Here is a 27,672-nt window from a genome sequence, read left to right as displayed (position 1 = left end):
TGTAGTGAACCTGTGCCCTTTCAAACCCCTCTTGAATTTTACTGATGACGCAGGAGGTAACTGTCTGCAATGTATATCTTCCTCCAGCTGGTGTAGTATCCCTGTATGTATTAACTGCTCTGATTGATCAACTCCCTAAACCTTTCATACTTTTGGGAGATTTTAACGCCCATAACACTTTGTGGGGTAGCACCGTGCTTACTGACCGAGGCAGAGATGTCGAAACTTTACTGTCTCAGTTCAACCTCCGCCTCGTGAATACTGGGGCCACCAAACATTTCAGTGTGGCTTGAGCAGGAGTGTTAGGAGAGATAAGTCCTGACCATTGGGTGCCATTTGTCACCTTTCCAAGTCTGTGCAAAGATCAAATGTTTTCCAGCCTCGCCAACGTTCTTTGTAAGCTGCTGGAACATATGGTGTGTTGGCAGTTGCATTGGGTCCTGGACTCTCTCAGCCTACTGGCTCAATGTCAGGACAGCTTACACCAAAGTCGCTCTACCACTGATAACCTTATGTCCCTAGAGTCTGCCATCCGAACAGCCTTTTCCAGATGCCAACACCTGGTTGCCGTCTTCTTTGATTTACGAAAACCGTACATCACGACCTGGCGACATCATATCCTTGCCACATTGTATGAGTGGGGTCTCTGGGGCCCACTCCTGATTTTTATCCAAAACTTCCTGTTGCTCCGTACTTTCCACGTACAAGTTGATGCCTCCCATGGTTCCTCACATTTTTAGGAGAATGGCGTTCCGCAGAGTTCCCTATTGAGTGTGTCTCTATTTTTAGTGGCCACCAATGGCCTAGCAGCAGCTGTCGTGCCATTGATCTCCCCCTTCTCTGTATGAGGATGACTTCTGCATTTCATATTGCTTCTCCAGTACTGGTGTTGCTGAGGGGGGCACCAACAGGGAGCCATTCACAAGGTGCAGTCATAGGCTCTAGCCCGCGGCGTAAAGTTTTCAGCTGCGAAGTCCTGTGTCATGCACCCCTGTTGGTGTTGCACCGTTCATCCGGAACCTGATCTTTATCTTAATGACGATCCACTCACTGCAGTGGAGACGTATCGGTTCTTAGGACTGGTTTTCAACACCCGATTGACTTGGCTACCTCACCTTCATCAGCTTAAGCTGGAGTGCTGGCAGCACCTCAATGCTGTCTGCTGCCTGAGCAACACCAATTGAGTGCAGATCGCTCTACACTGCTGCAGCTCTACACAGCCCTTGTTCCATCCCACCTTGACAATGGGAGTCTGGTTTATGGTTCAGCAGTGCCCTCAGCATTCCGTTTCCTTGACCCAGTGCACTACTGTGGCATTCGCCTAGCGGCAGGAGCTTTTAGAACGAGTCTCGTGATGAGTGTCTTGGTGAAGGCCGGAGTCGCTCCATTGCGGATCCGACGTGCACAACTGCTCACCAGTTACGTTGCACACATTCGTAGTTCTCCTGAGCATCCGAATTAGTCTTCTTTCCCCACCCACGGCAGTTCATCTCCCACATTGGTGACCCAGGTCAGGGCTTACAATTGACGTTCACGTTCGATCCCTTCTATCTGAACTGGAGTCCTTGCCTTTACCACATATACTCCAGGTCCATTCACATACACCTCCTGTACATCTAAGCTGCGGCTGCGCTTGGACCTTTCACATGGTGCAAAGGACTTGGGACTCGGTTCACGCTGCGGCTCTCGACTGTCACTTCCTCTCGATTCTTGACATGTACCGAGGCCATGAAATGATTTACACCAATGGCTCAATGGCTGATGGTCATGTCTGCTTCGTGTGTCCATGGAGATCATATTGAACAGCATTCCTTGCCCGGTGGCTGCAGTGTTTTCACTGCAGAGCTGGTGGCTATGTCTCGTGCTCTTGAGCACATCTGTTCATGCCTTGGGAGTTTTCTTCTGTGTATTGATTCCTTGAGTAGGCCACAAGCTATCGACCAGTGCTACACTCGTCATCCTTTGGTAGTGACCATCCAGGAGTCCATCTATGCTCTGGAACGGTCCGGTTGTTCAGTGGTGTTTGTGGGGCTCTATCCCAGGCAACGAACTTGCTGACAGGCTGGCCAGACAGGCTAGACGGAAACCGCTTATGGAGATCGGCATCCCAATAACTGACCTGTGTTTGTTTTTACGCCGCCAGGCTTTTTGGCTTTGGGAGACAGAATGGCATAGTCTTAGTACAGCACAACAAACTGCGTGCCATTAAAGAGACTATGAATGTGTGGCAGTCCTCCAAGTGGCCTCTTGCAGGGGCTCCGTGGTTCTCTGCCGGCTTTGCATTGGCCATGCTTGGGCAACCCACGGCTACCTCCTGTGCCAAGAAGACGTGCCTTAGTGTCGATGTGGTGGCTTGTTGACAGTGGCCCATATTCTGGGGCACTGTTCCACTTAGAGTACCCTGCGACGAAATCTTTGGTTACCGGACTTGTTGCCACTAATTTTATCTGAGAGTGCCTCATCGGCTGATTTAGTTTTACATTTTATTTGTGAGAGTGGGCTTTATCATTTGATGTAAGTTATAGCGCACGTCCTTTGTCCCACTGTGTCCTCCACCCTAGTGCTTTTAGGGTGGACGTTTTAATGTGTTGCAGTGAGGCTGGCTTCTCCATTTTATTCTCATGGTCAGCCAGCCATGGTAATCTGTTTTGTCATTTTAATATCTTCTACCTGTTTCTTGCATTTATGTTGTTTTCTTGTCCCCTTTTGTCCATTTAAGTGTGTGTTGCCCTTGTCATTCTTGTGGTTTTTCCTTTCTCTCCATTTTGTAATGCCAGTCTCTTGTGTTTTAATCTCATCCTTGTGGCATTGTTGTATTCAGAACTAGGGACTGATGACCTAGTAATTTGATCCCTTCCCCCCCCCTCTCCACCCCCTTTTTAATGCAACCAACCAACCAACCTGTTCACCTGGGTTGGGAGAGGTATTTGGAAATTCTTCTTCCAAGCATCATTTAACTACTTCCCTGTGAACTGTGTTAGATAGTAGTCCTGCAATCTGATACTTCACAAAGTAATATTTCTTTAAACAGCATCTGGCAGCATTTGTAACAGTGACTTTGAATGGGTATACTCACATATATTTGGACGAACACGTTAATGTGTCAAATACACAGTCTAGATTACGTCCTTTCCTTCAATGGTCTGCAGAAATAAATAGCAGTGAAATCTTGTAGACCTTTAGGTAGTGTAGCGCACAGTTAGTCTTTACACTGTGAATTCATGTCTTTTATTAACTAGCAATTTAGAACATTTCTAGTATTAGCCCTCATGCTTGGTGAATATAAAAAATTTGTTGGTCAACCAAGTTTCCATATACGTATCTCCCGGCTCTCACTTTACAGATCATTTCTCCAGTAAAGTGTACCTTTAAAAATTTAACATAGGTCACTTTCTTCCTTGGGCCAATTATTATTTTTCAAAGAGCATATGACATGTTTTAAATAAGGATCTGTATCTTATTTGTTCATAATAGCTAATTTACACCCACTACTCCAGATTTCAAGAAATAGAGGAACACTTTCCTTTTGTGTTCCTCAAATGATATTGTAAATTTGCAGGTAATCATGATAGTGCATATGATGACATTACTACCCTCCTCATAACCTGTCTCAAATTCCCATATGGATAATACCCATCTTTGCAGTTTTTGGTGCAACACTTACACTATAGTTATCTGTCCTACTGATAGATATCTTAATCTCTTGAATCACTATATCACAGTTAATGCCTCACCACCTCTGTGGTGGTGCAATTTAGTTCGTGCTTCCCCAAAATTTGGTTGGCAATTGCAATACTTTTGGTAGTTCCCTTCATCATTATCAAAATCCCCTTGAGATGTTGCATAGAATTCTGTAGTACAAAACATCTGGCATCTTAATACTTCTGTTTTTTAGGATGAAGTAATAGTTAGACATTTCTTCGCTTTGCTTAATGTCAAACTCACGCTCCTGGTCGCCCCATTGGCACTCGGCATGTACTGTCTTCAGCGAGGAATAATGTACAGGATGTCCCATTTATCTTGACCACCCTAAATAACTGTTTGTCCAGATGCGAATTACAAAATGTTAAAAGCTAATGTTCTTTAGCCATCAGGGGGACATCAATCAGCATGATTGCCTTCGTTGTAGCTTTGTTTTTTACAAAGACATGAACAGTGGTATGACTTTTTTAAATGGCACCTTGTATTTTTTATTCGGTACAGTGGAAACTTGATTAACAGTCATCTTCGGGACCGTGGTCGTGACAGTTCAGCGAATAGACGGATAACAAACACTGTATTCCTCCAAAACATAACCTCAATCAATTGTTTTATGTATAGACACATATCACTCACAGTAATATTTCGGAGCGAAAACAAATTAAACACAAGTGTAATAGCAAATAAAACTATTTATTACATGATAAAAACATCTGTACAGTAGCTACAACAGTTGCAAAATACGTAATGTACAGTACTATTTCACCTGTAAGTTTACAGTACGGTACAGTACTTACTGTAAACTTACGGGTGAAATAGTTTATCTAGCTTGGAAATAGTCAGCCAGTTTCTTCTGCCTTTTTGATGTTCGAGCTTTCACTGCGGCAATATTTCGTATTTTTTGGAGCCGTAGTGCCCGAGTTGCATTAGCCTCTTATTGGCTTTCAAACCATTCTATACACTTGGACAGCATTGTTTCGGCCTCTAAATGGCTAATAGTTTGCTTTTCTTCATGGTTTGAACACTCGTCTTCATGAGCCACTTCTTCTTCTTTGGTGGCACTTACGCTGGCAACAATTTCGTCATCACTCAAAATTTGAAAACCCCATTCACTTTGTCACACTCTAACCACTCTGATACTTCTGACCTCAAATTTGTGCTGATTTGTGAATTATTACACAAATTGACCATCTCGTAAACTGTTCCACACTCAGGTTCCTCCAATTCTTCGCCTCTAGGTTGAGGCCAAAGGTTATTCCAGATGTTCTTGAGATTTGACACTGACAAATCACTCCATGCACTGGCAACATTGAAAATGGCATCTTTAATACTGTAAGACCTCCAAAACTGTTTTACAGATGTTGATTCATCAGATGAGAGCAAACTTTCGATAAATATTTTTCTATAACGACATTTCATGTTTTCGAGGATTCCCTGATCCATGGGCTGTATAAGTGAAGTTGTTTGCTGGAAGGAAGAGACATGTTATGTTGCCGTCATAACTTTTCATTTCACAAGTAGGGTGCGTTGGGGCATTGTCTAATAGCAATAGCGCTTTCTGTGGCAACTTTTTTCAGCCAAATGTGCTCTAACTTGAGGTACAAATTGTTTGTGAAACCAGTCAGAAAAAATTGATCTATCCAAGCACTCTTCTGGGTGTAGTATTGTGCAGGGAGAGCATTCAAATTCTTGAATGCATGAGGTTTTCTTGATTTCCCAATCGCAAGCAGGGGAGTCTGATTGCTGGTCGCATTTGCTCAAACCAAAGCAGTGATGCGACCTTTTTGTGCTTTGAAACCTGGAGCAGCTTTTTCAGAGAGTGATGCTAATGTCTTTTGTGGTAAAGCCTTCCAATGAAGCCCAGTTTCATCACAATTGTAAACTTGCTCCCTAACAAGATTCAATTCAGCCATTTTTTTCTTTAAATTGTTCCCGGAACTCATCAATTACAGAGCTATGCGCACTGAGTTTTTCTCCACTGATATCAAGTTGGCGAATGCCATGACGAAATTTAAACTTGTTGAGCCATCCAATACTTGCTTTAAAAGATGAGTCACCATCAAGTTTGTTGTTTATTTCAACCGCCTTGGCCATTATTATAGGCCCTGAAAGTGGAAGCCCATGACTTCTTGCTTGTATAAACCATCGGTACATTGCAGTGTCCAATTCGTCATATTTAGCAGGTTTCATTGTCTTTCTTGTTCGCACATCTCCATCCGTGCTCTGCATTGTTGACACATGTTGTTCTATTTTATCAGCATCACGTTTTATATCGTTAATTGTTGTTCTTCCAATACCATAAATCAGCGCTAAACTTGTCGCAGTTTCGCCATTCCTGAAGCGTTTTATAATTCCAAGTTTTTGATTAAGTCCTAAAACAACACGTTTACGTTTTTCAGACATTTTATCAAGTCACTGTATCACACACACCTGCACTAAATACGGCAGTGTAAAATATTAGTCAATAAAGCTTATTCAAGTGGAAAACACGTAACACGGCTCAGCCTGCTAGATACACTGCGACAATTAGTCTTCTCGCCACAACTGGAAACCGATCCAGTGGTGATTGTTGACTCAAGTGAGACAAAGGCAAGAAAAGGGGGAGATATGTTAGCACGTCAACTGAAGGTCATATTTTATGTACCATTCTACGGCAGGTGGGTACATTCACTTCCCACTAAAATAGACAAAATAAATAAAGCAAACGCGTCACCTTAGAGCATTATGTTATTACAGTATTATTATGCTGTTACAGCAATGACGGTTAACAGAAAATGACAGTTTAAAGAGTGATGGTAAATAGTTTTTACTGTAATTCATTTCCTTTCCTAAAGACATTATTAAAAAATGTATCACAGTGTATCAATCACTAAAACACATTATTAATTACTTAACACAGCATTGACTTTGAGCCTGGGATCACATACTCGTCCGCTTGCTGGAGTTGTCAGAAAAGAAATGAAAAGCAAGTAAAAACATAAAACAAAATTGACTTTGACTCTCCTGTACCAATTGCCCTGGAGTAGAACGTTCAAAGGTGCTCAAAGTGGTGACCCTGGACACTAATACGCCAGTGCACTCGTTGAACGAAAGAATTATTTACTGCTTTCAGTGTTGCCTGCTGAAGAGAATTAAAAGCAAACATAATACTTTCCTGCATGTTCTCTCGAGTTGCTGGAATATTGCTATAGACAACGTCTTTAATGTGTCCAAAAAAAAGTCCACAGGATTTAAATTAGGAGACCTAGCAGGTCAAGTAACTGTTCCTCCTCGACCAATCCATCTGGCAGGATACCTTCAGTTCAGAACGTGATGTGCATGCAAGGCATTCTGTGCTGGACATGCATTTCATCCAGAAGAGGAGAAAGAATTTGTCTGAGGAAGTCAGCTTACGATGTGCTGTTTATAGACTACCATTAATGAAATAAGGGCCAACAATTGTAGTACCAAGCATCCCACACCAGATGTTAACTCTCCATTGATGCTGATGTTCCACCTGTCTAAGCCACCGTGGGTTGTAGCTGGACCAATAATGCATGTTCTTTGTATTTACCTTGTTTGAGAAGGAATATTCATTGGTAAATATAACATTGGAAAAGTAGTTCGGGTTCGCGAGGATTTGCTACTGTGCCCACTGACAGAACTGTACACGATTCCGGAAATCATTTCCATGCAGTTCTTTATGATGTAGGTGTAAATGCTAAGGATGGAACTGGTGATGTGTAAGAATACGATGTACACTTGGTTTAGAAATGCCAATCTCGTGTTCAAGCTGTTGTGTGCTCATATGTGGACTCATAGCTACGGAAGAGAGAACAGTAACTTCAGCAGTTTCGTCTGTGCGAGTGCGACGAGGATTGCGTTGTTGTGGGTTGAAACTTTGTTTCCTGAAGCGTCACAAGAAAATACCTGTCAGGAAGGTGGGTTCTTGTCAGTATATCGCTCTCTGTACGGTTCCGCTGCCTGCGTAACATTTCACCTACCTTCAACAACAGCAACAATAAAAGAAACGTTATGTCGATGCAGTTTGTTCTAAGGACAGCCTTTACTGTGTGCCTACTCTATGCAACAGTATTTAAAAGGACTAAACTACTGTACCAAATGTACCCATACATAAGAAAACAGTGTTGCGATTACTGTTCTGCTAACTTCCATTCCCTATAGATGAGTAGATTTTCTACCTTCTCTTCTTTGGTGTACATTCTACTCACACAACTCTTCAACTGATGATGTCTGACGGAATGACAGGTGCACATTCTACTCATGTTTACGTTTGTCCCTGTCAATGTCAGCACGTGGATGTGTTCCATTACCCCGAATACCTGCACTAAGCACTGGGAGCGTCATCATTAATGTTTTGTTATGTAATTAATAACATTGTGTTTCAGGGAATGGTACATTGTGGTACATTTTTGAATAGGCCTTTAGGAGAGGAAATGAATTACCGAATAAAATATACAGGGTGCCATTTAAAAACTTGTACTGCTGTTCATATTTCTGTAAAAACAAAGCTACAATGAAGGCAATCATGTTGATTTATGTCCCCATCATGGCCAGAGAGCATTAGCTTGAAACATATTGTAATTTGCATCTGGACAGACAGTTATTTAGGGTGGTCAAGATAAATGAGATGCACTGTGTATGGATGAAGTGTACTGAGTCCAGGGAGTGTACTCCAAAAGAGGATTAGCTCAATTTCACTGTGATCCTCTTTGGTAAAAATTCCCCCCAGGGGGTCCACAACTCTTTTGTGGACACGTGCGTAGCGAGCACGGGACCCCGAGCTAATGTGGCCCTCCTTCCTTTCCGGGCTGCATACCTTCCCTTCCCTTTCCGCATCCCTCCCCGTCCCCCATCTTCGCCCCCCCCCCCTCACCTCTGGCTCTTTCCTTCCCTTTCTCCCCCTCTGGGAGTATGGTTTGTGCCTACGTCCGGAGACGGACGCTCGAAACTGTTCCAAATTCCTTGCTTTCTACACTTGCCAGTCCTCGTCCTTCCTCTGTCCTTCTCTTTTCCTTCCCTCTTCTCCTTGCCCTTTTCTCCGCTGCGGCGTTTGAGACCCCCTCTTCTTTCCTTTCCCTTTCTCTTTTTTCCTCCCTGTGCGTGTCTGAAGGCCGAACCACGCACTTCCATGCGTAGCCGGTGACGGGGTAACGCGTAATTCCCCGCCCCGGGTAGACAGGTAGGACACGTACGTACCCCCTGGTAATGGCCAGGCCCAGGGAGGGGTGATTACCCGAGCTGATACCTTCCGAAAGTGCCGATTGGTCCCTCCGTCCGTTTGTCGGGAGGTGTGACCTGAGGTGTGAACAATCACCTAAGGCGGGTGTGCCCTCGGTGAGGGCCCCCACAAGGGAGGAGCACGCCATCGGAGATGCCGGTAATCATGGGGGATTCTTCCGCAATGGTTTCCTCACCTTCCACTATGTCTGCTCACAAACGTAAGTTCACACAGTCTCAGCCACAGACGGTTCTTCCATCGTTGCCACAGTTCCTTGTTGTTTCTCGGTCTGACGAAGGTCACGACTTTTCCACGGTCAACCCTTTCATTATTCAGAAAGGTGTCGACGCAATTGCGGGTCCTGTAAAGTCTTGTTCCAGATTACGGAATGGCACCCTGTTGTTAGAAACACACAGTGCCCTCCAGGCTCAAAAATTGCTGCGTACTTCTCTGCTCCACACCTTCCCTGTCCGGGTGGAACCGCACCGTACCTTAAATTCCTCGCGTGGAGTCGTTTATACACGCTCCCTTGATGGATTGTCTGACGAAGAAATGCAGCACTACCTGTCTGACCAGGGCGTCACGGCTGTTCATCGGGTTATGAAAAGGGTTGACTCGAACATCATTCCAACCCGCACTGTCTTCTTGACATTTGACAAAGTTCAACTCCCATCAAAAATCAAAGCAGGCTATGAGATAATTTCCGTTCGCCCTTATGTCCCAAACCCTACGCGTTGCTATCGATGTCAGCGGTTCAATCACACCAGCCAGTCCTGTTCCAATCCGGCCAAATGTGTTACGTGTGGCCAGGATGCCCATGAGGGTGCTTGTCCACCTCCATCCCCTCGCTGCATCAACTGTATGGGTGACCACGCTGCTTCCTCTCGAGATTGCCCTGTTTTTAAGGACGAAAATCTCATCCAGGAAATAAGAGTGAAGGAAAAGGTGTCGACCTTTGCTGCTCGAAAGTTACTCGCCATTCGACAGCCCACCGTGCCTCAGAAAGGAAAATACAGCACTGTCCTTGCTTCTCCTCAGCCAACAAATGAGGCGGCCACGCAGACTTGCGACCTCACCTTTAGTACCACGGTCGTCAGATCGGCCAGCGCAAAGATCGCCCGTTCAACCTCACCACTTTCGCCTGCCCACTCTATGGCTCACCCTTCGTCGGGTTCTGCTAAATCTCGAGCCCAAAAGTCAGACGCCAAGTCTTCGAAAAAAGAGCATTCTCGTGACTAGTTTTTACGTACCGCAACTTCACAACCATCGGTTCCTCCTTCATCTAAACATCATACTTCCAAGAAGGCTACGAAGAAACACAGTTCCTCTCCTTCTCCGCCAAGGCGTGTCCCATCTACAGCACCACCTGGCGGAAATCGCCCTCGGCCGTCTTCTGTGTCGCCGAAGCGCACTGCTGGTGGCCGGTCAACTGGCCGATCGTTGGTGGCAGGAGCTGCTCCTGACCAACCTATGGATCAGGATCTTCTGCCTTCGACTGAATGCCATTCCATGCTGTCGGTCGCAAGCTCTGAGCAGTCGTTGAGTTGACAGCACCCTTGGTCACGTTCCTCCATTTTCTGTTCACCCTATGTCCATTATCCACTGGAATATCTGCGGCATTCGAGCCAATCGGGATGAATTGTCGATCCTCTTACGATCCTACTCGCCGGTCATCTTCTGTCTTCAGGAAACAAAGCTGCGTCCCCATGACCGCTTTGTTGCACTCCAGCCCATGGAGGACTCATGATTCTGCTCCATGATACTCTCCATTATCACCCAATCCACTTAAACACTTCCTTCCAAGCTGTCGCCGTCCGTCTTTCCCTTTCTGGATACACGTTCTCTCTTTGTACGGTATACATTCCATCGTCCACACCAATGGCACGAGCTGATCTCCTTCATCTTCTTGATCAGCTTCCACCCCCCTATTTGCTGGTTGGGGACTTCAATGCCCACCACCCGCTTTGGGGATCTCCACATCCTTGTCCACGTGGCTCACTATTGCTAGACGTCTTCCACCAAGCAGATCTAGTCTGCCTCAACACTGGGGTCCCCACATTTTTGTCAGCCTCCACGACAAATTTCTCTCATTTGGACCTTGCGGTCGGTACTGTTCCACTAGCTCGGCGCTTCGAATGGTTCACCCTTGATGATACACACTCGAGTGACCACTTTCCATGTGTTCTTAGACTGCAGCCTCAACTGCCATATATGCGCTCGCGACGCTGGAAGTTTGCCCAAGCCGATTGGACACTTTTTTCGTCTCTAGCGACATTCGATGACCGTCGCTTTCCCAGCGTCGACGATGAGGTCACACATGTTACTGACGTTATTCTCACAGCTGCGGAACGTTCAATACCACGCACCTCCAAATTGCCCCGGCGCCCCCCAGTTCCTTGGTGGAACGAGGCATGCCGTGACACAATATGTGAGCGGCGACGTGCTCTTCGCATTTTCCGTCACCATCCAACTTTGGCCAACTGTATCCGATATAACCAGCTCCGTGCGCGATGCCGTCGCGTCATCCGCGATAGCAAGAAGGCAAGCTGGAAATTCTTTATTAGCTCATTTAACATCTTCACTCCCTCCTCGGAAGTTTGGAGTCGGCTTCGATGGTTCTCAGGCGCGCCTAGTTTCTCCCCGGTCTCTGGGCTCACTGTCGCGCATGATACCTTAGTGGACCCCGTCGCAATTTCTAACTCATTGGGTCAGCACTTTGCTGAGATTTCGAGCTCTTCAAATTACACGCCAGCGTTTCTCCCGAAGAAACGTGCAGCGGAAGTGCGACATCTTGCTTTCTCCTCTCAAAATCACGAAAGCTACAATACTGTTTTCTCCATGCGGGAACTCCAACATGCCCTCTCTTCTTCTCGCTCCTCCGCCCCAGGACCGGATGGTATCCATGTCCAAATGTTGCTGCATTTATCAACCCATAGCCTGCGTTACCTCCTTCGCCTCTATAATCGAATTTGGACCGACAGTACCTTCCCCACGCGATGGCGGGAAGCTATTGTCGTTCCCGTTCCGAAACCTGGAAAGGACAAACATCTCCCCTCTAGCTATCGCCCCATTTCTCTCACGAGTAGTGTCTGTAAGGTTTTGGAGCGTATGGTGAATTACCGTTTAGCTTGGTGGCTGGAATCCCGCAGTCTTTTAACACCAGCCCAATACGGATTCCGAAAGCATCGTTCTGCCGTTGACCATCTTGTTGCTCTCTCCGCTTATATCATGAACAATTTTCTCCGGAAACGCCAAACGGTAGCAATATTTTTTGATCTGGAGAGAGCATACGATACCTGTTGGAGGACAGGCATCCTCCGCACACTGTTCTCTTGGGGCTTTCGAGGCCGGCTGCCCCTTTTTCTTCGCGAATTTATGGCAGAGCGCACATTTAGGGTGCGGGTGAACACTACTCTCTCCCGTACTTTCTCCCAAGAAAACGGGGTACCCCAGGGCTCCTTGCTGAGTGTTGTACTGTTTGCCATCGCCATTAATCCAATTATGGATTGTCTCCTTCCTGATGTCTCGGGCTCCCTCTTTGTGGACGATTTTGCGATCTTCTACAGCTCTCAACGGACCAGCCTTCTTGAAAGATGTCTTCAAGGATGTCTCGATCGCCTCCACTCGTGGAGCGTCGAAACCGGCTTCCGTTTCTCACCCAGTAAGACCGTTTGTGTTAATTTTTGGCGACGTAAGGAGTTTCTTCCGCCCTCCTTACATCTAGGTCCTGTCAACCTTCCGTTTTCCGACGTCGCTAAATTCTTGGGTCTTACGTTTAACAGAAAACTGTGCTGGTCCTCCCACGTTTCCTATCTTTCGGCTCGCTGTCTGCGTTCCCTTAACACCCTCCGTGTCCTGAATGGTACCTCCTGGGGAGCGGACCGAGTGGTCCTTTTCCGCCTCTATCGCGCCTTCGTGCGCTCGAAATTGGATTATGGAAGCATAGTCTACTCCTCTGCTCGGTCGTCTATTCTTCGGCGTCTCGACTCTATCCACCACCGTGGATTACGTTTAGTGTCTGGAGCTTTTTACACCAGCCCTGTGGAAAGCCTTTATGCTGAGACTGCTGAACCTCCGCTGTCCAATCGGCGGGCAGTCCTGAGTCGTTATGCTAGCCATCTGTCTTCCATGCCTGCTAATCCAGCCCATGACCTTTTTTTCGACGCCTCCTTTGATGTCGGGTATGCAGGCCGCTCCTCCTCCCTACTACCCCCGGGAGTCCGCTTCCGTCAACTGCTCCATTCTCTTTCCTTCCGCTTTCCTAAAACCTTCTTGACAACTTGGGGTACAGCACCGCCTTGGCTCCATCCCCGGATCGACTTGCTCAGAGACCTATGTCAATTTCCCAAGGATGGTTCCCCTACACTTGTTTACCGTCGGGCATTTGCTGCTCTATGTGCACAAATGACGGAAGCCACATTTATTTACACCGATGGCTCGAAAACATCGTTAGGTGTAGGGAGTGCCTATATTGTTGGCGACACCCCAAATCACTTTCGGCTTCCCGACCAGTGTTCGGTTTATACTGCGGAGCTTTACGCTGTTCTCCAGGCTGTCCACTACATCCGCCGCCATCAGCGGATACAGTACGTAATCTGCTCAGATTCTCTCAGCTCTCTCCTAAGTCTCCAAGCTCTTTACCCTGTGCACCCTCTGGTCCACCGGATTCAGGACTGTCTGCGCTTGCTCCACCTGGTGGGCGTCTCAGTGGCGTTCCTCTGGCTCCCGGGACACGCTGGTATCTGTGGGAATGAGGCGGCCGATATAGCGGCCAAGGCTGCAATCTCTCTTCCTCGGCCAGCTATTCAGTCTCTTCCGTTTACCGATCTACGGAGCGGTTTATGTCGCCAAGTTGCTCATTTATGGCATGCGCATTGGTCAACACTTCCCCATAATAAATTGCGGGAAGTGAAAGCCCTTCCTTGCGCTTGGACCTCTTCCTCCCGAACGCGTCGTCGGGAGGAGGTAATTTTAGCTAGACTCCGGATAGGGCACTGTCTTTCTAGCCATCGACATCTTTTAAGCAGTGATCCTCCCCCACTCTGTCCCCACTGCTCTCAGCTGTGGACGGTCAGACACCTTTTAATTGAGTGCTCCTATTTTAATCCGTTACGCTCCCGTCTACAGCTATCGCCTGATCTATCGTCGATTTTAGCAGATGACACGCGCTCAGCTGACCGCGTTCTACAGTTTATTAGTGACAGTGAACTGACGTCAGTCATTTGAAGCTTTTTTTGGGGACAACCAACCCCTTTCTATAGTAGATTTTTAAGCATTCCTTCTGCCTTTAGTTTCTCAAATTTTATGACTTTGTTCCCATTGCTGCTGATTTTAAATTTCGTTTTTTTCCTGTTTCCTACGTCACGGGCTGGGCGCTAATGACCATAGAAGTTTTGCGCCCTAAAACCACAAACCAAAAAAAAAAAAATTGGTAAAAATTTTCGTAATACCTGTCCTAATACATCGATACGTTCAGACTAAGCTCCTGAGATGATCATGATATCAAGTGTAACAATGTTTTCTGTAATAGACTTAGGCCTAAGGCTTGGTCTACAGCTCTCTTAAACACACCAACTAATAACATTTAAACCAAATGGTAAAACCACACATTTAAACCAAATGGTAAAACCATTTAATCGGACTGTCTATTTAAAAAGTGCTGTAATGGGTCAACTGGTCTGTAAGGGCTTGTCAATAACAGAAGTCAGATTTGTACAAGTTACGCATTTGGTACCGTTTGGTTTTCAGCAATAGCTTAAATAGTAACCAATACCTCTTTTCATTTCAATACTTCGGTTAGGGGAATGGGTGCTGTGTAAGAGAATTGCATCTCCACATAGATATTTTACTGGTAGCAGAGGATAGTTAAAATGATTTCATGGTCTCAAGAATACATTGGTTCAGTGTCTTGCTGATCTCTCTTGACCTGCTGCCTCCTTTAAAGCAAGAGGTACCTCCTTTAAAGCAAAAGGTGCAGGATAGTTTAATGAAAAATAGCTTGCTTTTTTAGTCTTGGCTTGCATTTTTAGTCCTGTGTATCCCAGGGTGATTTGAAAACATTTTCTTATGAGGATTTGCAGTATTTCTTCCTTCTCATTTCTGGTTAATATTTCACCAGTGTGAATGTCTTCAAAATTTTATTTTCAACCTCCGAGTCATAACTTTTTTGTCAGTATGACTCATCCAAAAACTGCATGTTATCAATACTTGCACAGACCATTAACTGGTTTTCTACTGGATCTTCACTCCAGATCCTTCACTCCAGGGGGAGGAGGCAGTTCTTGGTGCTCAGTTCCTATTTGAAAAAGGCATATAGGGTAAGAAGTTTTTGGTTTATCCCAGACCAGTAGACATTTCTATAAAAGCCATCCAAACATCTGTCATACTATAGCTATGTTCCAGTATATCAAACAAATTTGGATGACTAACTGGAGCTGGTGGCTAGGTACATGGTACAAATAGAATTCCTTCTGCAAAAGATTTTAATTGGGCTCAGTGCTCACCTAATAGCACCATTTTAATGTGGACCTTTTGGATTTTATGCGCAAAAATTGTCACCCTTAAGTAAGTCAGGACTGGAGCAAGACTGACAGTTCAAATTTGGGCCACTGGCGTGTTGGTCCTTGGTGCAAGATTTTTAACAGTTTGAAAAAAAAAATGGTTTATTTAGCTTTTATTTGCAAAGAAGTTTTCTGTGATCTTTTTAGCTGCACCATTTCTATCTTTTATACTTCGACCATTTGGTTCAAAGTTTGTAAGAAGATACACAAAATAATGTAATTAATGGTTGTCCTGTTTGGTGAAAGATTTATGCATTGCCGTGATATAAGCAGCAACATAGTGAGTTTAGAAGACAAAAGACCTACACTGGATCAGTCATTGCCAGTCAATAAAAATCTAAATTGGTTGCCAAGCTATGGTGGTCTTCTGTCAAAATTATGGCAAAGTAAAAGTTGGGAAGCAGAATGAAAAATGCTCCAATCATCTGCCAAAAATGGCGAATGTTTTGAGTGTTCTTTTATATTTTAAATTAACTCATTGTGACCTATGGCTCGGGATTGTCTGCAAACCCCTGGACTTGTTAGATATTCTTCTTTTCTGTAGAATAACTTAATTTTTACTAAACTTCAATCGTTTGAGGCTTTTTTGCACCTTTAAATACAACACATAAAAGGTGGCAAGTATCTTGTTACAGGAAACCTTCTTTGCCACCTTCAACTGCTTTGCCAGTCAAGACTTAAACTACATCTTCAACTCTCTAGGAACGGCACGGAGGCCAGGCGGAATACCTCATGCAAATAATACACAAAACAGGACCTCTCTTCTAATAAATCTTCGTACAAAATAATTAAAACTTTACATTCTGAATGATTACTGTGGACAACAAAATGCATGTAATTCTACTAATAAAGCTTGTTCATTTATATTCAAAATTAGTAAGAGATTTCACTTCCCCTTAATGAAATTATTTCCAAATTTTGACTTCAAAATGTCTAGAAAACTTTCTTCCCTGACAATGTCCTGGGCAGAGATAAGGATACAAAACAAGGGAACTAACTTTTTAACTGATCTGGCAGCTTCAAAGACATTTAATTCAAAACCTTTTGACATGCTTGTGCTTTGAGTTGTCCTTACTTCCCCATTGCAGGGAGCTTGGATGCAAGGTGTTGATACACATGCATCTTCCAGCTTATAAAGTACCTTATCCTCTCTCTAAAATCCAGATTATTTGCCAGCCTTAGTAAACAAGGCTGAAGAGCATATATGTAATAGCTAAGTTTTCCTGGGAGGATAAAATTTCTTGAAGTTGATTTGTTCATGGGAGTGATGGGGGACACACTAAAACAATTTTATTTCTTGGTGCAGGGAGGGGGCTGCTGATAATTTCTCTGAGGGAACCATTTGTCACCCAAACCCTTCTACATGCATGGTGCAGGGTGTAAGATACACAAATTTGTGCGCTTCTAGATAGATTAATCTGCAGTTGGAAGTATCAGAGACTGGGGTAGATTTGTAATACGAAGTATGCCAGAGTGGGATGCATGCATGCTAAACTTTAATGAAATATTGTTAAATGACAAGGTTGTCATTTTCAAGGGTTTCCTTTTATTACATGCACTGGCAAAACATTGGAACGAAGAAATGTTGAAGTATGGCCATTCTGCCATAGAACCAACTGAACCACTGAATTTTACAAACAGCAGATGTGAAAGCCTGAATAATTTCATGAAATGCAAAATTATTCAGTAAAATTATTTCAAAAATTGAGTTTCAGATTATTAATAAATTCACTAATTTATCTTAACCTTTGCCATTGCTCTTGTAGGGATTGTGAGGACAAGATTAATCACAGTACACACAGATGCATTTAAACAATGATTTTTCTCACATTCCATATGTGAGTGGAACAGGAAAAAGCCCTAATAATGGCTGCACAGCAATGCATTTCAGTGGTTAGCAGAGCATAGATGTAGATGTTCACAAGTCATTACCAGTAAAATTGTTTTCATTGTTGGAAACATACTTTGTTTTGTATGTTGTGTGTTGGTCCAATAACATTTTTTCTTTCTTGTTTGCAGACAAATATGATCAATCCTGATATAAGGAAAGATCTGGCCAAAGTAGCAGATGTTTTCGATATCGAGGATATTGGTGACAAAGTGAGCTTTTGTCGTTGTTGGCGGAGCAAAAAGGTATTTCATTACTTTTCCAGATTACTTGTCATAGAGTATATGTTGGATTACTTACCTTGAAATTAATTACTATCCAAAATGTTGTTCTTCATTGCAACTGAAAATTGAATGACATGCATAATGAAATTGTTTCAACATTTGAATGTAGAGATTACTGCTATTGTCGCTCCGGTTAGTAATGTATTTTATCCCAGAAGAATAAGGCTCTATGGACATTTTGTTCACTGTGGATAAGTTGGGTTTTCTTGACATAGCTTGATACTTCCTCTCCTTACTTGAGAGGAAAGGTTGTATGGTGGGAGTGGAAAATAGAAGGGAAAGTAAAATATTTAGCTTTGCAGCAGGCATTGAGGAAATTCATACTCTTACTCTCAAATGTAAGAAAGGCAAGCAGAATAAAGGTGTTGAAAACCAAAGATGTGTTCATGTAAGCAGGTTGTAGAAGACTTTCAGAATATCAGGAAGAATTTCCAAAAACCTGGGATGAAGCAATTGACTATTTGATACAAGCAAAAGTTTCTTCTGAATCACATAATTCCAATATTAAATGGAGTTGCTTCTATTGTGACTTTTGTAACACTTTTTTTTTTTTTTCTTTTTTTTTAATAGGAGTAAGAATTTTTGAGTAATTCACTTCCCTCTGCTTATTTATATCTGCACAGGTAATCCACATGTCGTTGGATTTACACTTTATGGGGCAATAAAATTTAAACTAATAACCACAAGTATTTTTATGGTTTATTAATTATGTCAATGATAAATTTGTCTTGGGTGATTTTAATTTTTCAAGTGAGAGTTACTTTGCAGGAAACACCATTGAAGCCTTTGTGTATTAACACATTTTTTGGGAATCACAAGAAGAGTAGTCATGGTTTTAGTGATTCCTGTAATATTTGAATATTTCTATGGTTGCATGCATTGGTCTTTCTTTTTAGTTCTGCGTAGAAATTCATGTTAAGATCTAATGAATGGTGTGAATCTGTGTTTTCATTTCTAATTTTCTTTCCAGTGTAATTGTTTGGGAGCAGTATTGTCTCAACCTGCATGCAAAGGACACTGGCTATATATTATGGCACTATTAACTTGCTAAATGTTATCAGACAATTGAGTAGTTTCCATCCCACTTGCCTGAAAGAATACTTAAGTATGATGATTGGACTCGTTCTTCATTCCCCAAAAACGGACAGTCATGTATTTCAAAGGTCTCAACTAACTTTTTGAGAGTGAAGTGTTAAGTAGTGCTGAGAAATTACCCTATATTTTGGTAGGTCGCTGGTTTTGCTGCATTTATAACTTGTCATATTTCCCCAGTCGAGAAATGCTTTGTAAATGTGAAGTGTCCATTCAGTGTTCAAAGAAAAAGGACTATATTATAATTCTTGCAAATCAGTAGTGTTATACAGCAGATTTGTATAGACAATTTTCTGGAAGAAGGTTCTGGAAGTAATCTGAAGGTTTACAGCTGTACTCAATATATGCAGTGAGAGATAAACCACTCTATAGATACTGAAATTTTGTTCACATAAACAGTTAGCTTACTGGCGTTGGCTTCATTGTTTAAATTAACTCTGGTCTTTGTGCTCCCTTAAATGCATAGTGATCAGACAACTGTAAATAAGTTACATCTGAATTCAAGTTGTCTATTGCAATTCTTGTTCCCCCATCCTGGGCAGAACTGATCTTCAGTTTCTGAGGAGCAAAGATGTTCAGTAATTTGTAGCTGAACCAGTATTATAGTTGTCATTGTCATACTGAATCAGTTTGTATGTTGTTATAATCGTTTTTGGGTGACTTGTAGTTCGAAAAATATTGACAGATCCACCCAAACCTTCACTATTAAATTTCTTCCATACTGTATTTGAGCAGAGAAGCACCTATGGGCTTCAGTAGGATGGTATTACCATTGACAGCACAAACTGTCAACAAATGTGATGTGCTGGTTGTTGTTTTGTTCAGGTATACTAGAAAAAAGATGCTTAGTGCATTAACAGTGAGAGTAATGATTTTTGGGAAAATAATGAAACAATATCTCGAAATAATGTCACAGTTTCAGGGGAGACAGAACATGTTCCCAAGATTAAGTCCATCAGCTTCAAATCTATTAACTTAACTTACAACAGGGATTATGAACAGATTTACCATAAAGTTTTATGAATTTTCTGATGTACTTTGTACATATGTCTCCTTGTAATTTTATGTTCATTTCTAAAAATAGTTTATTTTATTTGTGAAATAAGAAAAACCTCTTGTGAATAATTAATAATATTCAGTATGTAATACGAGATGGTGTTTAAAGCCAGAAAGGTGAAGAAACAAGAGACTGGGAGGTGGTAGTTCAGTAGAATTTCTTAAACCTGGTGCAAATTGATGCAAATAAAACCTCCAAAATTATGTACAGAATGTGTCAGACAGAAACATTCTGAAACTGTAGTAGTGCTGTAAATGTTCCACTTCACATGGGGTCAGACACATTCAAAAATGTACTTGGCACATTCACTAAAATTTTCAATACCTAAATTTATAGAAACAGTATACAATTTTAATGAATCAAAGGTAAAAATTTGATTTTAGAAGTGGATTTAGTGTAATGAACCATTTTGCTGCTGTGAATAAAATTGTAGGACAGAACAGTTAATAGTATGAAGTTATATTTCACTTGGAATAAATAGATTTGAGTTTTGGACTCTGTTTCAACTGAATTGATGCTGGCAGTCCTGGAGGAACAAGGTGGTGGTTCAACCTATGGTAGTATGTTGAACGTATGTCCATCATGTTACAAATTCCGTAAGACTGGTGGGTAGCAGAAATTCAGAATTGATAGGAATTGGAGAAGAAAATGCAGAACTTTTCTCAGCAGGCCTAGAAAATGTTCACAACTTTCCAAAAATGTGAAAATAAATGATTCATGTTGATGGAACGTACCTACCACCTTTAACTAATGACATGGTGCTGTTTTCTGAGTGGAAAATCTTAATACAACTGTTTGGAAAAGAGCCTGAAAGTCATGTGTAAAAAGACAAAAATAACATTTGTCGAATTAAAATTGTAACATTGATAGTGAATTTGTTGAAGACCTGGCAGCTAAAAGAAATAAATGTAACTGTGAAAAATAAGGAATGCTTACAGTAAGTTTTCAGTGAAACAGACCTTTTGTTACCAACTTGGTCTTGCTGTGGCACATGGACATTCAATGTGGCAACTATTGCACAATTTTGGGTTGCACACGGAGCATTGGAGAGATGTGTTGGGAATTATTAGGTGGGAATTATTACAAGAAACGTGATGACATAGAGATCAGGAAGGGGAAGATAAGTCTATAATGTAAATGAAACGTAGATTGGTGGAACATCTATCTAGCTGAATAGATGCTAGGTGGACTGAGGAAGTTTTGTTGGCTTTGCCATGAATGGTGAACTTCACTAATTGGAACTTCTGCATAATATTCATAATCCCATCAGTTTCACTAACAGCAGGATCATTTTCACCCTCCAGTTCATATGAATGTCTTCTTCTGAAAAAATCTGTTTTTGTCAGAAACATGACCCTGTCACAAGCCAGTAACAGTTCCTTGCTTCCTGAGTTTGACAGTGTTCATAACACTTATTATCTGAATTTCACTGTGTTTTTACATGCATATGAACATTGGAAGGTTGCTTGCGAGCCAGCATTTGATGCAGTACTAGTCATATCAATTAACAGTGGCTCAGTTTGAGACACCAGAATAATTTTTTGAATAAAAGTATCAAAGTGCTGCTGCCTGTAAGCTTTATACAGTGGTATTACTATCTAAACAATTATGCTCTCAACCTATGGAAGTAAGACATGTTTTAATGACAACTAAGTTAAAAGGAAAGAATATAGGACATGTCTTGAAGATTTTCATTTGAAGCAAATTAGCATCAGTATACAGACCATTGTCTGAAGGTGTGAAAGGTGGTACAGCAGAAGCATTCACTCTTATTTAGTGCAAAGTCTTGGGTAATAATTTGTGATCCACTGGGCATTGTTCATTAAAGGGATTGTCAAAGTTTATGCAAACCCCACTTCAGTGCTCACCTTGGTATGAACAGCTGGGAAAATTTGCTTTCATTGGTCAAATGTGAAGCAAGTAATTAACAATACATGTAACTATCTCTTGTTTCTAAGAATTGGAGTGGAATTGCTGGGCTTTCTTCAGGCGCAGTTGCTTTTCAGTAGTTAGTGCCCTGCATTTCAGTTTTTCCCTCATTTGCTGCAAGTAACTGTCAAAAATCTTCAGTGAATGTATGTATAAAGTTTTGAAACAAGGTTAAGGGAGGCTGGAGTTGGATTTCACACCTGCACAGAAATGCACATGCACTTATTTTTCTTTCTCTATGCCATTTTGCTTGCTATAATCATTCTCAGAATATTCATTGCAGAAAGTATCCTATCTAAATACCACTGTTCTACATCATGACTATACTTAGTGTTATATTGAATGAAACCTCTGCTGACAACTTGAGTGCAAAAGAAATATGCTGCATTTGGAGAGTTATTCTTATATGCTCATCTCTTATTGCCTTACATAACCTAAAGTGTAAATGTGTCTCAACAGGTACAAGCCAGAAGTTGTGAACACTAGTGAATTGTCTAAATGCTCATTCACTTTTGTTCACTTCATATGAAGCTGTAAATGAAGCTTTTGGGGTTAGTGTCAAAAGGTAGTGAATGTCCTACACTCCACTTTCTGTTACCACAATTTATATCAGAAAGGACTAAACAGAGGCAATACTGTGTGTGTGTGTGTGTGTGTGTGTGTGTGTGTGTGTGTGTGTGTGTGTGCGCGCTTTACATATTTCTTATGGGAAACTGCCAAAACAGTCACTAAAATAATTGCTTTTACTGCTTGTCAAACACATAGCTTAGCATAAAATCCATTTAGCCACATTTCCTTTTCATCTATATATGTATGTCAATTTCTTGTATTGTAATTTTGTTAATTTTTATACAGTCAGGTCTGCTGTGTCAGTCTATAAGTTGTTATTAAAAATGTTTTCTTGATATTTTCTTTGCTTTATGTATCATGTTCAGATTGATTTACTTTGTGAAATAACTTGTTTTGAATATCTTGTGTGTTGTCTGCTGTTTTGTAATTGACTGTGTTGATACCTGCTGTATGTGTGGGAATTTGTGAAAAATATTAAATACAAATTACATGCAAAATTGGTAGAAAACTTAAACTATTCGACTATGAAACAGCAGAAGTTGTCATGTGAAGTCTCTCCCTGAAAGTCACTTTGACATTTAGATAAATTGCCAATTCTCATATGGAAAACTTTGTTGTTGCCTAGTGGGCGTACTTACACTGTGGCATTCTTAAGTTACGATAAAGTCTGTTGTGAAAAAATGTATTTACTTATCATATGAAAATTCAGTGTGTTTGTAAGTCTGCAAAACTTTGGGCATTGGTTTCTTCCCTTCATGAAGAATACATGGCAGCAGATGATAGGTGTGTACCAGGATGGAGCAATGTTGTTCATTACATCAGTGAACATTCCTGTTCCACCCTGAAGATTTCTCGTAAGAGCAGTTTGTAAAGGAAACGTGAGGAAACAACATAGCAATAGTTGACTATTTAAGGAAACACTGAAGAAATGTGTACTGGGCAGTAACTGAAGGACTCACAATTTCCGTACACAGAATGCTTTCAGCTCAAAAAATTTTGAATCCTAAATTTTGGAGAAAAATCACCATGTTTCAACATGAAAAAGTCAGATTTGGTTTTTAATATGATGGAGCTAATGAATGTATTTGAACTGCCAAGATTTTTCAGGAATCGATGGTTGCTGATCAGAACTCTGAGAAACTTCAGTGTTTTATGTGCATTAAGTCAAGAATGAGTGGCGTTTAGTGGAATTGTTTAATGAAATGAGACAAAATGCTTTCAAACTCTTAAGTGGAAAAGGCAGAGTAATATTAATGTTGAAAGTGGTTCCATGTGCCTTGCTGATGTGACAAAATATCATCAAAAATAGTAATCATTTTAAAAAGAGTGGCAAGAGAAGATATTGAAGAAAGATAGGAAATGGTTAAAGGACTAATACTTGAGACAGCTGAAACAGTACTGGGCAGAAAGAAGCAATTGAGAACCCAGAGCTGGTTTGATAAAGACTGTAGGAGGAAGATAGAAATGGCACAAGAAAAGGAATGCTACAGAGAACTAGAGGTACTGTAGATTACCACTTGAAGAGAAGGGAAGCAGATAAGGAATGCAGGAGGAAAGAGAATTTGAAAAACGGTGGATTGATGAGTTAGGAGAGATATTCTGCTCAAGAAACAAGGAAATTCTATATGAGGGTTAAAGATACAAGGAAAGTATTCCAACCCAGAGCCGTTTTCTGTAAAGAGAATAAGGGAAATCTGATTAGAAGAAAAGATCAGATTTAGACACATGGTTGGAGTATTTTAATGAACTACTGAACAGACACCGAAGATGAAGGTGGGGTTGATGCCGGTACGGCAGAAGAGATCGAGCAGAAAGCAAATGGAGATGAGGAGCACCAGGGATCAGTGGCAGAACGCACAAGAAGTTAGTTAGTACCAAGACACTTAAAAACAATAAAGCTCTGGGAGAACACAGTTGTTGATGTTGTTGTGGTCTTCAGTCCTGAGACTGGTTTGATGCAGCTCTCCGTGCTAATCTATCCTGTGCAAGCTCCTTCATCTCCCAGTACCTACTGCAACCTACATCCTTCTGAATCTGCTTAGTGTATTCATCTCTTGGTCTCCCTCTACGATTTTTACCCTCCACACTGCCGTCCAATGCTAAATTCGTGATCCCTTGATGCCTCAGGACATGTCCTACCAACCGATCCCTTCTTCTAGTCAAGCTGTGCCACAAACTTTTCTTCTCTCCAATCCTATTCAATGCCTCCTCATTAGTTACGTGATCTACCCACCTAATATTCAACATTCTTCTGTAGCACCACATTTCAAAATCTTCTATTCTCTTCTTGTCCAAACTATTTATTGTCCATGTTTCACTTCCATACATGGCGACACTCCATACAAATACATTTAAATCTATACTCGATCTTAACAAATTTCTCTTCTTCAGAAACGCTTTACTTGCCATTGCCAGTCTACATTTTATATCCTCTCTACTTCGACCATCATCGGTTATTTTGCTCCCCAAATAGCAAAACTCATTTACTACTGTAAGTGTCTCATTTCCTAGTCTAATTCCCTCAGCATCACCCGACTTAATTTGACTACATTCCATTATCCTCGTTTTGCTTTTGTTGATGTTCATCTTATATCCTCCTTTCAAGACACTGTCCATTCCGTTCAACTGCTCTTCCAAGTCCTTTGCTGTCTCTGACAGAATTACAGTGTCATCGGCAAACCTCAGTTTTTATTTCTTCTCCCTGGATTTTAATACCTACTCCAAATTTTTCTTTTGTTTCCTTTACTGCTTGCTCAATATACAGATTGAATAACATCGGGGAGAGGCTACAACCCTGTCTCACTCCATTCCCAACCACTGCTTCCCTTTCATGCCCCTCGACTCTTATAACTGCCATCTGGTTTCTGTACAAATTATTAATAGCCTTTCGCTCCCTGTATTTTACCCCTGCCACCTTCAGAATTTGAAAGAGAGTATTCCAGTCAACATTGTCAAAAGCTTTCTCTAAGTCTACAAATGCTAGAAATGTAGGTTTGTCTTTCCTTAATCTTCCTTCTAAGATAAGTCGTAAGGTCAGTATTGCCTCACATGTTCCAACATTTCTACGGAATCCAAACTGATCTTCCCCGAGGTCGGCTTCTACCAGTTTTTCCATTCATCTGTAAAGAATTCGCGTTAGTATTTTGCAGCTGTGACTTATTAAACTGATAGTTCGGTAATTTTCACATCTGTCAACACCTGCTTTCTTTGGGATTGGAATTATTATATTCTTCTTGAAGTCTGAGGGTATTTCGCCTGTTTCGTACGTCTTGCTCACCAGATGGTAGAGTTTTGTCAGGACTGGCTCTCCCAAGGCCGTCAGTAGTTCCAATGGAATGTTGTCTACTCCCGGGGCCTTGTTTCGACTCATGTTTTTCAGTGCTCTGTCAAACTCTTCACGCAGTATCGTATCTCCCATTTCATCTTCATCTACATCCTCTTCCATTTCCATAATATTGTCCTCAAGCACATCGTCCTTGTATAGACCCTCTATATACTCCTTCCACCTTTCTGCTTTCACTTCTTCGCTTAGAACTGGGTTTCCATCTGAGCTCGTGATATTCATGCAAGTGGTTCTCATTTCTCCAAAGGTCTCTCTAATTTTCCTGTAGGCTGTATCTATCTTACTCCTAGTGAGATAAGCCTCTACATCCTTACATTTGTCCTGCTTAGCCATTTGCACTTCCTGTCCATCTCATTTTTGAGACGTTTGTATTCATGTTTGCCTGCTCATTTACTGCATTTTTATATTTTCTCCTTTCATCAATTAAATTCAATATTTCTTCCATTACCCAAGGATTTCTACTAGCTCTTGTCTTTTTACCTACTTGATCCTCTGCTGCCTTCACTACTTCATCCCTCAGAGCTACCCATTCGTCTTCTACTGTATTTCTTTCCCCCATTCCTATCAATTGTTCCGTTATGCTCTCCCTGAAACTCTGTACAACCTCTGGTTTAGTCAGTTTATCCAGGTCCCATCTCCTTAAATTCCCACCTTTTTGCAATTTCTTCAGTTTTAATCTACAGTTCATAACCAATAGATTGTGGTCAGAGTCCACATCTGCCCCTGGAAATGCCTTACAATTTAAAACCTGGTTCCTAAATCTGTCTTACCATTATATAATCTATCTGATACCTTTTAGTATCTCCAGGATTCTTCCATGTATACAACCTTCTTTCATGATTCTTGAACCAAGTGTTAGCTATGATTAAGTTATGCTCTGTGCAAAATTCTACCAGACGGCTTCCTCTTTCATTTCTTAGCCCCAATCCATACTCACCTACTATGTTTCCTTCTCTCCCTTTTCCTACTGTCGAATTCCAGTCACCCATGACTATTAAATTTCGGTCTCCCTTCACTACCTGAATAATTTCTTTTATCTCATCATACATTTCTTCAATTTCTTCATCATCTGCAGAGCTAGTTGGCATATAAACTTTTACTACTATTGTAGGCATGGGCTTCGTGTCTATATTGGCCACAATAATATGTTCACTATGCTGTTTGTGGTAGCTTACCCGTACTCCTATCTTTTTATTCATTATTAAACGTACTCCTGCATTACCCCTATTTGATTTTGTATTTATAACCCTGTATTCACCTGACCCGAAATCTTGTTCCTCCTGCCACCGAACTTCACTAATTCCCACTATATCTAACTTTAACCTATCCATTTCCCTTTCTAAATTTTCTAACCTACCTGCCCGATTAAGGGATCTGACATTCCACGCTCCGATCCATAGAATGCCAGTTTTCTTTCTCCTGATAACGACGTCCTCCTGAGTAGTCCCCACCCAGAGATCCGAATGGGGGACTATTTTACCTCCGGAATATTTCACCCTAGAGGACGCCATCATCATTTAATCATACAGTAAAGCTGCATGCCCTCGGGAAAAATAAATTACGGCTGTAGTTTCCCCTTGCTTTCAGCCGTTCGCAGTACCAGCACAGCAAGGCCGTTTTGGTTAGTGTTACAAGGCCAGATCAATCAATCATCCAGACTGTTGCCCCTGCAACTACTGAAAATGCTGCTGCCCCTCTTCAGGAACCACACGTTTGTCTGGCCTCTCAACAGATACCTCTCCGTTGTGGTTGCACCTACGGTACGGCTATCTGTATTGTTGAGGCACGCAAGCCTCCCCACCAACAGCAAGGTGTATGGTTCATTGGGGGGGGGGGGGGGGGGGGGGAGAGAAGACAGTATTACAGCAGAAATGATAAAATATGGTGGAGAAAATCTAGTAAGGATTTTGCATGAGATTATAGTGGAAATGTGGTGGAAAGAAAATATGCCGTAACATTGGAGTACAGCAATACTCTGCCCTATACATAAGAAACATGACAAAGCTGACTGTGGGAATTGTAGAGGAAT

The 27,672-nt window shown here is 41.9% G+C and overlaps 1 protein-coding gene across 3 annotated transcripts in view; it reads left to right on the top strand.

Moving 5' to 3' along the window:
• LOC126418823 (CDGSH iron-sulfur domain-containing protein 2 homolog) overlaps positions 1 to 27,672 on the top strand; it is a 104,020-nt gene that overhangs the window by 31,015 nt on the left and 45,333 nt on the right. For all 3 annotated transcript variants that reach the window (XM_050085794.1, XM_050085804.1, XM_050085783.1), the window contains exon 3: positions 17,500 to 17,613. In XM_050085794.1, coding sequence (XP_049941751.1) covers positions 17,500 to 17,613 — 114 coding nt within the window. The remainder of the gene's footprint in view (positions 1 to 17,499; positions 17,614 to 27,672) is intronic.

The sequence above is a fragment of the Schistocerca serialis genome, chromosome 1, assembly GCF_023864345.2.
Source record: "Schistocerca serialis cubense isolate TAMUIC-IGC-003099 chromosome 1, iqSchSeri2.2, whole genome shotgun sequence".
Lineage (NCBI taxonomy): Eukaryota > Metazoa > Arthropoda > Insecta > Orthoptera > Acrididae > Schistocerca > Schistocerca serialis.
The sequence above is the reverse complement of the archived record's forward strand: the minus strand, read 5'-3'. Positions and strand labels throughout refer to the sequence as shown.